The 13,385-nt window shown below is 30.1% G+C and overlaps 1 protein-coding gene across 4 annotated transcripts; it reads right to left on the reverse strand.

The window, feature by feature from the left end:
• Positions 1-598: 598 nt before the first annotated feature.
• LOC130817865 (uncharacterized) lies at positions 599-11,009 on the reverse strand. 4 transcript variants are annotated; one of them, XM_057683818.1, is made up of 8 exons: positions 10,731-10,998; positions 5,800-6,012; positions 5,606-5,701; positions 2,357-2,444; positions 1,726-1,810; positions 1,553-1,646; positions 1,396-1,485; positions 599-1,073 (listed from the first exon to the last, which is right to left on the reverse strand). In XM_057683818.1, the coding sequence occupies exons 2-8, from the start codon at positions 5,908-5,910 to the stop codon at positions 1,026-1,028; spliced, it is 612 nt and encodes a 203-aa protein (XP_057539801.1). In that variant the 5' UTR covers positions 5,911-6,012; positions 10,731-10,998; the 3' UTR covers positions 599-1,025. The 4 variants fall into 4 exon arrangements, with proteins under 4 accessions (XP_057539801.1, XP_057539802.1, XP_057539803.1 ...); XM_057683819.1 differs by having other exon boundaries at positions 601-1,073; positions 1,726-1,807; XM_057683820.1 differs by having other exon boundaries at positions 602-1,073; positions 1,553-1,616.
• Positions 11,010-13,385: the final 2,376 nt, after the last annotated feature.

A 13,385-nucleotide genomic window follows, 5' to 3' on the forward strand; every position in this document is an offset into this window, starting at 1 on the left:
GAACTTTATTAAATTTTCTGACATATATGTCACTTAAGAAATTAAAGATTTTAAGAAATAAATTTTACACACCTAGTTATATTTTGTTTTACTCTGAATATTTGTATACATTACATACATTGTATGATTTATATCATATTTTGCATCGTGCGTGTAGTAATTTTGGAAATTTTAGTTCATGACAAATAAATCACAACAAAAGACTATTCTATGAAGTGGCTATATCAATGTTGTGTTTGGTAATTTGAAGGCTATTCTATGAAAAAAAAACATCGAGACTGTTTATTCTAAAATGACTAAACTGTAGTTGGTAATTAATCCTAATTTTTATTAAGTATTACAACTATTAATAACACACTTCAAAATCAAATTTAACATAAAAATATGTAAAATTATTTAATAAAAGTGTAAAAAAATAATTACAATCTTTCATCAAAGAAATAATTGAAAAAAATAAAATAAGATTCTTATATGATTTTCTAATACATTAAGTTATATGACCTAAAAAATATAAAAATCAATCAATATAAATAATATTATAGTCATAATTAGAATAATAAAGTCCAAAATATAAATATTAGTCTAAATAACAATGAGATCATCATTGAATTTTGGAGTGAAAACTTTTGCTGAAATTATTACATGTAAGCAATATTAAACAGTGATGATATGAACAGTGTTTTGTTTTAGTAATAGTTATATACAGATAGATTTTCCTCTTTCATTTGTTCAGTGCATAACAATCATCAGTAAAATTGAATTAAATATGGCATAGCCTTTAATATCAAAATTTTATTATAATAATTATCATAAAATTAAAATACAAAATCTATACTAGTAACTAAGTCGAGCAATATGCCCACAGAAAGAATTATAGCTATTTGAGTCTCGTAAAAATATCACGAACTCATCATCTAATATGAGGACTGTAAATCTCACAATCCTGGGCTTCAAGAATTGCAGATTTTGCCTATCCACAACCACGCTCAGTTTCCTATATAGATCGGCTACAACAACTGCGTGAATCAAACCCACCACGCAATGGGACCGAGCCCATCAGAGTCAAGTGATCCCTACAGAATTAAAAAAAAGTGTGATGGCTCAGTCACGACCTGAGTGATTATATCTTCATTTAAGAGGAGGCAGAAGGGTGGGACTTTTGCCACTCTTCCTTTTTCCTAGAGTAAAACATATAGCCATATACCTACCGTAACTATGAGATCCCTTGAACCAACGTAAAACAAGATTTTCTTACAAAAATTTTACTTTCACAACGGGATGAAATAGTCTCGGTTTATTAAAGTTGAAAACCTTTATGACGATAGCAATATAATATGACAAGGCCTTATATTTGTAGTCAGGGTATAATATATCAGTCAGATGAGGAGAACTCACAGAAACAACCATTGGTGCAAAGGGCTTTGAACCTTCCTCTTGTTCTAAAGGGATTGGAGGATACTCAACACTGCTAACTCGAAACCGTATCTGCAGCAAATTAACCAGTTATAAATGATGATAAATGGAGTAATGAGAAAATTGAAGGCTTTCTCACCTCACTATCTTCATCAATTGGAAATTCTGCACTATCGAACAACCACATCCATCTCACTTGCGTCCTGCAGTTTGCTATAAGAATCATTATGTAACTGAAAAAGGATTAAATTAACTTCTTGCTTCATTAAACTAGACATCTAAAGAGAGGCATATGTAGACATTTGATCTTACGGATCTTCATGTGGCTCTGAACGGTTTGGTTGTGGCAAAGAATAGAAAGGTATGTATATGTCATCAAAGAACCCAAGCGACACTGCTGATTTCAAAGTTAAAACATTAAAATCAATTCCTCCAGCAGTACAACAAATGGAAATTATGCAAGTAAAACAATAGAAGTTTGCAATTTAATCTGAAGCCCAAAATTTTAAGATCATGGCCAGAAAGAAAATTTTTCAACAAATACCAAATTACCAAAAAAAACATAACCACGTGTAAGCAAGTTTTGTTTATAGAATTACATTGTTCTGTACATCGGGAAATTATTGATTTTAGTCACTTGACCTAAAGGGGCCAACGCTTGTCAAGGAAAGAAAGATGTATACATAACTTTAACTCATCAAGAGTTGTAAATTGTAATCATAAACAGGTCCAAACTACATGTATTTATTGCAATTTGGTTTTTTAGTTCTTTATTGGGGGAAAAACAAACAAAAGTTTGTACTTACATTTTGTAGTGCTTTTTTAATATAAGTATATTATGAATTTAGGCAATTGTTTGTAGAACACCAAGCAACAGGAAAAGTCATTTAGATCTGTTGTCATTTAAGTTGAATAAACATAGAGTCAAGATTAAAAAACTCACACTGTAACCCCTTAGAGTTCGAACATTTAAGTTTTGCAGCAATAATTTCTCCAACATAAGGACGGAACATGACCACACGAAAGACAACCTGGATAGTGTGGTCCACCGAAGTAAATAAAATGATTAGTGCTCTGTTGACAATAAATATCCAATGGAAAATGAGGGAAAGGACAAGCTTATACAGCCACAATAAGGAAACACTCATTAATCTAAAGAAACACCACAGAACAAAGTTTGACGAGATCTAATTCTGCACCCAAGAATGATTTTGAAGATGCTGACAAAGAAAAAATGTGAAAATAAATAAGCACTCATTTCAATAGCAAATGTCTGGGCCATAAAAATAAGCAACGAATATATTAGAAATTAAGCATCAAATTAGCTAAGGCTTCATGTTTAGGTAAAACCAAGAATGAGACACAAGAATGTTGAGAGCAATATAGTGCAAATTAAATAGCTTTAGGTTTAAAATTAAAAGTGCAACAAAGAGCATAACTGCACACGTTTTAAGATTAAGATTAAAAGTAGAGCAATATATAGGAAACTAAGAAATAAAAATAAAGACGAGTCGCATTTTTGCAAACACTAGAACAATTCAATCAACCACAACAAAACCATGCAAAATCTCATTGAAGCATGGTTTTGCAGAAAACATGGGTTGTTCCACTATTTATAATTGGTTAACTAAATTAGCCGCTCTTCATACAAAAGAAAAATCCATTATCACCTTAAGACACTTGTGAATAAGCCTTCTTAAAGAACAAATTTCTTTATTGAGGTTAAGTGATCCCTTCGTTCTATATCTTATGGTGGCGAATGACAACCCTATCTTCTTTTTAGCCCTCTTTTGATAGCTTCTTTCTCTTACAAAACTAATATATTATTTAATCTACATCCAAGTGATGATTGATTCCTTCTTTAGAATACGGTGAACATTGAAATACATATATAAAAAAACACAAATTTGAGATTTGTGAGACCAATATTTTGATATTCACTATATTCAAAAGAACCAATCATTGCTTGGATGTAGATTAAAAACATGATTTAGCTTGTAAAAGAAAGAAGTAATCAAACGGGAAAAAAGAAGTAATCAATATTATTTTGAGACAATCTCATATGCGACCATCTTATATTTTCAAGACATATGTGATTACTTTTAACACGTACGTGATCACTTATAAGGCCTATGTGAACATTTTTAATTTACTGTATAATCATTTTAAAGCTTATGTGGTTACTTTTTAAGCACATGTGATCACTTTTAAGGCTTATGTGATCACATTCAAAAAATGTGTAATCACTTATAAGTGATTACTTTTAAAGTCTATGTGATCACTTTTAAGACCTATGTGATTACTTTTAAGGCCAATGTGATCACTTTTAAGGCATATGTGGTCATTTTTAATTTTCAAGTTCACCACCACCACCACCACAAAACGCAATCTTCGTAAGCTTTTAAAGTGATCACATAAGCCTTAAAAGTGATCACATAAGCTTTAAAAATGATCATATAAACTTTAAAAGTGATCATATAGTAAAATAAAAATGAGCACATAGGCTTTTCAAAGTGATCATATAGGCCTTAAAAGTGATCATATAAGCCTTACAAAAAAGTAATCACATAAACTTTGAAAGTAATCACATATGAAATAACGTCCTAATTTTAGGACGGTCCTAAAAAAGAATTTGTGTATTATTTTTTTATACTTTGTAAAGAAAATCACAAAATTAATTTTTTTTGTAGTGACAGATTAGGTAATATGATTGGATGTTAAAAAGCCTAAATAAATTAACAATTGATAAGTAATGCAACTAAATGTAGTTGAGAATTGTAAAGATTAGCATGTTCAAAAGCCTTGATATAACTTTTTTTAATAAAAAAATGAAAAAAAAATCAAAATGAGATATCCGATTTTCACTTAAATCTCGATTCCGATCCCGTATTCAGTTTAAAAACTAGATATTTGGTTCGCATTATTTCAAAAATCGGATAATTTATCCGGTTTTTGAAATCAATACCGGATTATTATGCACACCCCTACATACAACCAATTCCAAAGCCCAGTTCTATCACAAAAACATATCGTCAATTGAGCAACACTAGAACATTACATAGGAAATGGTGTTTGCTGCATGAACCAAAAATTCATCTGTGAACCATTCATTCATTAATAATATATGGTCTTCACAGACTCATTTTAGTTCAGTTTACTTTTTACTCGCTCCACACGAATCACTTTAGCATACCACAATAGTCCCTACAATTGTAGTATAACCAAATAAAGGGCAAAGGGCAAATAGTCAACAAAAGGCAGTGTGAATAAATTGAAATACAAACAAACCATCATCAAGTGTAATTCATTTCGTTTACCAACAGTCCTCCGCACAACCAACTTATCTTAAATCATGTCCACTAAGCTAGGCCCAATCCAAATTACATCAAAAAGGTATAATCCATTTTATAGATCACCAATTTCCACACACACATAATGGATAATAAATAATTTGTCTCTAGTTCGCATAATCTCAAATCTTCCAACTACAAGCTATGAAACATAAAGAGACACATTTGCTTTACACCATCAACTACATTCTCATTCATAGTAAGTATCATACTGAAAATGTTTGAAAAGAAACAAGTCTCAACATACATCAGTGATTCACAAAAGAAAAACTCAACTCAAGAATTAAAATAAGGTCAAAGCCAAAGTTAAGATCTTGGGAAAAAAAGAACTTAGAGCTCAAAAATTGCAAACTTTTGCACCTCTCTAAGATAAACTAATACCTCCATTCTCGACCCATAACCGCTTATTCATAAGATTCACAATAACCTATTATAGCAACCTCAAATCCAATAACACAAACAAAATCTAATGTTTGACATAACTATTGATTAAGTACTAATTAGTTATATAAAACCATTGAACATATGCAGAAGGTAGGACAAAATGATTAGGGATCATTGAACAAGAACATGACAAGTACAAAACCCCAAACAAATCTCTTCTTATGCAACAAGAAAGTAAGGAATATAGTTAGTACTTATAGAATTCAAAATATAAAATATATATTTTAGTTTACTATATATATAAGTTGTTTTATATCCTTTTTAACGAACACCCCATGGACAATCGTTAATAGGATCATATAAGAAAACTAATCAATAAAAACACAGTATTCAAAATAGAATTTAAATGAACTAATAAAAATAAAAGCAAAATCAAGCAAAAAGAGTAAGAAACAAACCGTGTAAGTAGGAGCACCTTCAATGGGTAAGACAAAGCCACCATCAATTGAAATAATGTCATAAATAGATACACAAAGACCCAATTTAGCAATTACCTTCAATCATTATTAAAGATTATAATTAATGAACAGAAACCCAACAATTAAGAAGATTATACTTTTGAAAATAAAATTTAAAAGAATAGAAATAAAACCTTGTCTAAGAAAATAGATTCAAGTTGACCCTTAATAGCATCTTCTAAAAGGACATTAAGCAAATCAGGGGGTAATCTTAATCTGTGCTCTAATTGACTTAAGAAGAACATGTCTTTAAGAATGATTAGGAAACACACAAGTGATGGGAATGGAAATTTCGCAACTTCACCCGATTTTTTTAATCAAGCAATAAATTCTCCAACTTTATATCTCTGTTTACCAAAGAAAGATAAACCCGGTTAGTATAACCTAGAGTTTAACAATTATTTGATATATAAGAACATAATTAAATTACAAGGAAACACTAAAGAATATCAAACTAATACTGGAGTTCGACAAACAAGAAAAGGGAAATATATTGAATCAAAACAAACACAAAAAACCTATCAAAAGATCTTAAATAGTTAGGCATTAAGAATAAAATGAGATGGATTGATATCAACAAATATGATGCAAGAGCATTCAACTTATTAAAAACCAAACCACATGACAATTTTTCCAATATATCGGTACGGTTCATTTTAAGTTTCAAGTATATTTTAGGGAAATTTTATATTCTTAAGCCGAACACGTCATATGCTAACTTGGAATCATGTTGGGCGTATGTAGTTGGTCTAGTCGAATATTACTCTTGGCAGGTCTAACATTTTAAAGTCTTACTTTATTAAAGTTTATACAATAAAGAAGATAGAAACAAAGAGTCCATAAATGGTTGATTTATTTTTCTTACTATCAACATATTTAGTACATTTAATATGGGACTTTTGGTGGTTCATGTACTAGACTTTTGGTGCTTCATTCTCCAGGTTTTATTGCTCATTATATATGAAAATTCATTGTATGTGTATGCTTGTACTTAGCTCTATAAAAAGGAGCCTTATAAAATGAAAAAAAAGGAAGTTGTTGATTCATCTTTCTTAAACCTTGAGTTTATAAAATGAAAAAAAGAAATAATAATTCCAATTATCATTGAGTCTGTCTTGTAATTTGGCTATAATCCTACTATTCTATTTTTCTTTCTTGCAAACAAAAAATTAATCTATGTGTTCTCCTAGTTACACTTACATCAAAATAGCCTTGACAGAAATGAAGATTGATCGGAAAACGAGAATGAATGTTGATGATAAAACACTCAAAGAAGAGGAGTCATCAAAAAACATTATACCAAGATACAATTGTAGTTGTGATTTGGGAAAAATACTAGGTTTATAAAATTAGAAAGGAAATAAAATGAAGAAGAATGTTGAATCACGAATAAAACCACCAGGATTGATGAAAATGAGTTCTAGAAAGGGGAAGAAGAGAAAGAATTACATTCAAGACCTTGATTTCTTATGTTACATCCATCCATCATTGGAGCTCTTATTTAGTCCTCGTTAGAAACCTTATTATTCCAAAATGGAAACTACTATCACCTCAACTGGCACAATATACTTAATTTTCTGTAATTTTTGTATAACGAGCACCCTATATTCCAAGATAACCAACTTATATTTTCTTACCCCAACGATCATCATACATCATATAAATCATATATCCTTTTACAAGGTTTTAAGCCATTGAAATTCAGAAGGATAAAATATATAGATTACATGGGCTCAATGCATTTATATTTCATTGAACATAAGTATACTCATAGTCAAAATTCAACAATAACATAAAGCTCAATTTAATGTAACCATTTCTCGGCAAATCAACACACAAGTATAAAATCACAAACACAACATTGCATAATAAGAGAAAAAAAGATCCAAACTTTACACACAAAAAATCGAAAAAATAGAATACCCAAATTAAAAACTACCCAAAAATTAAATATCCACACATTTGAATTCAAAGCATACAAAAAATCCTAAAAATGCACGTGTTTCACAATTCATTCAGGTTTGTTGATTGAAACCCAATTAGTTGTATGAAAAATCAGCTTCAAGGAATTTTTTTAAAAAAAAATCGATTCTTTAACAATGACCCAATATCCACAAATTTGAATTCAAAGCACACAAAAATCAATGACCCAATTCCATAGTTATATAAAGTTCAACAAAGTTACAAAACTAAACTAAAAAAAATTCCCAACAACAAATATTAACAATTTATACCACACAACTTCAAATTTTCAAATAATAATAAGATCTATTTCAAATCTCTACATTCAACCACAAGCAACCATAATAGAATTGACAAAGTAAACACCAATATTAATAATTTGGTAGAAATTGGATATAAATTTAGAAGATATTCACATATGCAATTTAATTACTTGAATCCCTCTCCTAAAATAAAAATGTTTAAATTAAGTTAGTTAAAGATATGTCGGAACCATAAGCATAAATAAAAATAAAAATTAAAATGAACAAGGTTAATTATGTCAAAAATTTGTGATATAAATAGAAAGATTCTTAAATGAGATAACAAATAGAACGACCCAAAATGACAAATGGGCACATAATCAAGGAACGAAGGGAGTAGTAAACAACATATTGCTATGATCTAAATCTTACTTTCTAGTTTATGTGAGATTCTTTAAAATATAAATTCTTATTCAATTTCACGTTCATAATCCCAATTCGTAAACCAACTCATGAGATTCACTCTTACGACTCATTTAATAGTACACATCATATTGTTATGATATAAATCTTAATTTCTAGTTTATATAAAAGCCTTCAAATATAAACTTCTATTCAATTCACATTCATATTCCCAATTCGTAAAACCACTCATGATCTAAACCCTTACGTAACCAAATTTTATTACTAAAATAATTAATCTTAGATGCTAAGATTTGAAAGTTATTCACATTACACATTAATAAAATAAAACTTGATAGCTATACTCGGATTTACATTAAGAGGTTAGCATATTAGGTTTAATAAGTTAAAAAAACATTAAGAATAACTTTAATGTATAGTAATCCCATCAACATTAATGTTAGTAAGATCTATATTGAATTATTTTTGATAGCACTTGGTTTATTATAGAGGTTATTCTAATAAATCATAAATTTAATGCTAATATACAGCATAATAGACAACCTAGAATTCAAGTACTTTCAAAACATCAAGAAAGCACTACAACCCATTTCCCTTCGCCTATAGCCTTTCCTTCTGGCCAAGAGATGATCCGGCTAGAGATGTTCGAAACCGGGTACTCGGCATTTGGGGTACCCGGAAAGCCGGGTACTCGATTAGTCGGATACCTTTTTGACAACCCGTGTCCCGACCCGATATTTGGGTACCCGGAAAATTGATTCGAGACACCGGTTACCTGGTTTTATTTGAGGTGATTTTTAATTATTTTTGTACAAAATTTTGGGGCATTACTTTTCTTTATTTGACAATATGAGCATTTCAAGGCCACATTTTCTTGAATATTAAGTAATTAGTACATCAAATATTTAACTTTATCATTTATCATTCATCACCACTATTGGCAAATTTTATCATTCATCAAGTGTTTAACTTTATCATTATCTTTCATCAAATAAGCAATTTATGGCAGTCTTTTTTGAATACTATTTAACTTCATTTGAATGGTCCATGTTTTATCATTCATCAAAAACTTGTAATCATCATTCTTCAACATTATGCTAGAATAAAACTACTAAAAGAATGAAAGCAAAAGCAAGATCAATACTAAAAAATAAGGGGAAACAAAAGAAGCCAAATTATCACAACTGAAACCAAAAAATAAAGCCAAGAATAACTAAAAATCTAAAATTAATCTTGAAAAAAATCTATAAAAAAAACTAATTTACCGTAAAAAAAGCTGGACACAGTGTTACTAGGAGTCTAGGACTCTAGCACCGGAAAATCAAAGAAGAGAAAAAATTATTTAAGGGAAAAGAATTGAAGGAGTATAGAGAAGGAAGGAGAAAATCATAGAATTGGAAAAGATAGTGTGAAACGGCGCCTTAATGGACTTCAAATTGAAAGAGGTTATTAGCACTTTGTAGGGTTTGCATTGCTGGAGGAATCGGGAGAAAAGTCGGTAAAGTACACATTTTTTAAAAATTCCATGAAATAACAAATGGGACGAGTACCCGTTTTAAATTATTTTGAGGCCCATGACCCGACCCGGTAAACACGGGCTTTATTTCTATTTCATGACCCGCCATTTAAGAGTCGGATTTTTTTGAACAAGCCTAGACCCAGAACCCTTGACCATCAATCAATTCTAAACCCATAATAGAATTCAGACCCACTATGCCTCTTGCCTCCACCAGATTCTGTCTACCTATTACTCTCCCGTGTGAGCTTATCCATATCAAGAAGAAACTCTGAATTTCGATACGAAGGATTGGCCTAAAGAGTCCTCTTCTTCTCCACAATTTCACCAACAAATCCATGGTGATGGTTGTTCTGCATCACACAGACAGCAAGTTGCCTAAATAGCCTAGGATCACTATAAGGAACTGAACCTGTATCAGAATTAAGAATCCATCCGCATACCGCTACCCCTTATCTCAATTCCACCTAAAAAACACTACTCTCAACACTAATAATCCTAGAATACTCATTTATCTCATTCCACCTTAAAGTGGCACTAATCATCACACCTTTTATGAACTACCCATAAAAATTTCACCTTTCCTAGTCAATTTAAACCCACAATTTGTGTAATTCAACCCAAAAATCCAATAATAATTAAGAAGACCTATTCAATTATTCAAAGAGATAAACAAAAAAAAATCAAGAAATATTCTATTATTCAAGATAAACAAATACATTAACATTAACAAACACATTAATACATCAATATTGACAAATATTCAATTCAACTATTCAAAGAAGATAATCAAAAATAATCAAGACATAACATTCTAACAAAAACTTCAACATTAAGATTAAATATTCGAACATCAAGATTAAGAATTTAAGATTAAGTTTAAATATTAGAACATAAAGATTAAGATTAAGAGTGAAAGTACCTTAAGAATATCAAAATTCTGATTTTTAGGGTTTTCGTTTTGTGATTGTGACAGCCTACACTCCGACAGGCAGCAGCGACAAACAGCCGGACAGGCGGCAGCGGCTGGGTTATACGGCGGACCGGCGGCAGGGGCTGTGCTGTGGGCTGTCCCGGACGGGCATGGAGCAACCTGCGGAGGAATGGGTGGGTGATGTTTTGAGAGTGACGCAAGAGGAAGTTTTAGGGTTTTGTAATTGGAGTAAAAAATAATTTGAGTTTAAGATTAATATGAATTACACTACACTGATTGAAATTTAAATTTGATGTTTAAAAAGGCAACTTAGACCATGTTCTTTTCAGGGTCCGTTTGATTTAGTGAGCAGGATTGGAATGGTATGGAACCCTATACTAAGATGGTATGGATTCAGAACCCCATACCAGACTAAAACTGTTTGGTTCAATCCTGTAATAGATATTCAATCCATTCACACTGTTTGGTTCAATTATGGAATGGATTCTCTGTCCAGTTTATATATATATATATATATATATATATATATATATATATATATATATATATATATATATATATATATATATATATATATATATATATATATATATATATATATATATATATATATATATATATATATATATATATATATATATATATATATATATATATATTTAATTATTTCTGAAATTAGTTTTAATAAATTTCTTGCATACATGAATTTAAATGTTAACTCATATACATATATATCAAAAATATAGTTACGATTTCTTAAATAAAGAGGTTCGAATCAAAATGATTATTTAATTAAAATGTGTGAGCCCACGAAGGTGAGTCTCTTAGTTAGGTCTCGCAAGAAAATGAATTGAGATAAAAATAAATAAATAAACATGATAATAATAATAATAATAATAATTTAAGGCTGTCATTCCTCCTTCTCTTCCTTCTCCTTCTTTCTCTCTTCCCTCTTCTCTCACGTCCCTCCCTCAGTTGAAGAACCAGCAGCCGCGCCACTGTGTCCACCACCAGCAGCGGGTCGTGTCGTTTTGTTCTCCTCTGCAGGCGGCCACCGCAGCACACTCTCTTCTCCCTCCTCCCTCGCTGTGAGTATCCGGCAGCCAACCCACGAGCAGCCGCCAGCTGTTGTCCGATTTAAGGCTGCTCTCCAGCCAGTTTTGGCCCTCGTGCACCACCACCACGACCTTTATCCTCCTCTTCACCACTTTTCTGAAATTAGGGTTTGAATATGGGATGAAATGGAGTTTGAAACTTGGGGGGTAGGAGGGTATGAGATTCTAGAGGATTGGAATGGGATGAGAATCCAGAGGGTATGATATCCCAATGTAAAAAGGCCTAACCAACATTGGAATGGTTGTAAAACCATTCCATACCATTAAAAAAGAGCCAACCAAACATGCCCTCAATTTATTTTTGAACTTATTACTTATTCGTATCGAAATCAAATCAGATCAGACAAGATCAATTTAAATCAGATAAAATCAGATCAGATCATACCAGACCAGATTAGATCAAATCATGATTACTTATTATTATTATTATTATTATTATTATTATTATTATTATTATTATTATTATTATTATTATTATTATTATTATTATTATTATTACTATTATTATTATTATTATTATTATTATTATTATTATTATTATTATTATTATTATTATTATTATTATTATTAGGTGTTATTAATTATTGTTTCCAATTAATAATAATAATAATAATTAACAATACTAACTTATTATTGAATTAATTAATTAAATAATAAAACGATATTATTAAATAATTTAATTAATAATAATAATTATTATTATTATTATTATTATTATTATTATTCTTATTATTATTATTTTTATTAATATTATAATTAATATTAATATTAATTAATTATTTAAATAATTAATAAATAAATATAAATAATAATGTTAATAATATAAATAATGTAATAATATTATTATATTAATTAATTAATTAACTAACAATATTTATTAATTAATTAATTAATTAATTAAATAATAATAATATAAATGATTATATAATAATTATAATAATGTTAATGACATTATTATTAATTAATTAATTAATTAACTAATATTAGTATTTATTAATTAATTTCTTAATTAGATAATAATAATAATAATAATAATAATAATAATAATAATAATAATAATAATAATAATGGGGGGACCACGCTGTACATTGCTCCAGCGAGATTGGCGTGAAGTTTCGGCACAATTTGGTTTGGAACATACGCGTGGATATATGTTGCAAAGCTAGAATTTCAGTCCGCAAAGAGGTGCCGCTAGGGTTTTCTTCAGAGGTAGGGAAAGATCTTAGACCTGCTGATATCCTTCTATTTAACTGGCTTCATGGAAACGATTCATGTGTGGATGTCACCGGTAGCTCGCCTTTTGCTGCCACAGGGATTACCTCATGGGCACCGGGTGCTTCTTTAACCAATGCTGCAGAACGAAAGAAGAATAAGTACACTGTGAAGTGTGAGGAGAATGGTTACAATTAAAAATTCATCCCTTTTACTTTCTCTACCTTTGGAGAGTTAGGTGAAGAAGCACTCGATTTGTTAGCAAGTGTTGGTTCTTTTGCTTCGAGTCACTCAGGAAGCACCAAGTCGAGAGCCT

This window comes from Amaranthus tricolor, chromosome 7, assembly GCF_026212465.1.
Source record: "Amaranthus tricolor cultivar Red isolate AtriRed21 chromosome 7, ASM2621246v1, whole genome shotgun sequence".
NCBI lineage: Eukaryota > Viridiplantae > Streptophyta > Magnoliopsida > Caryophyllales > Amaranthaceae > Amaranthus > Amaranthus tricolor.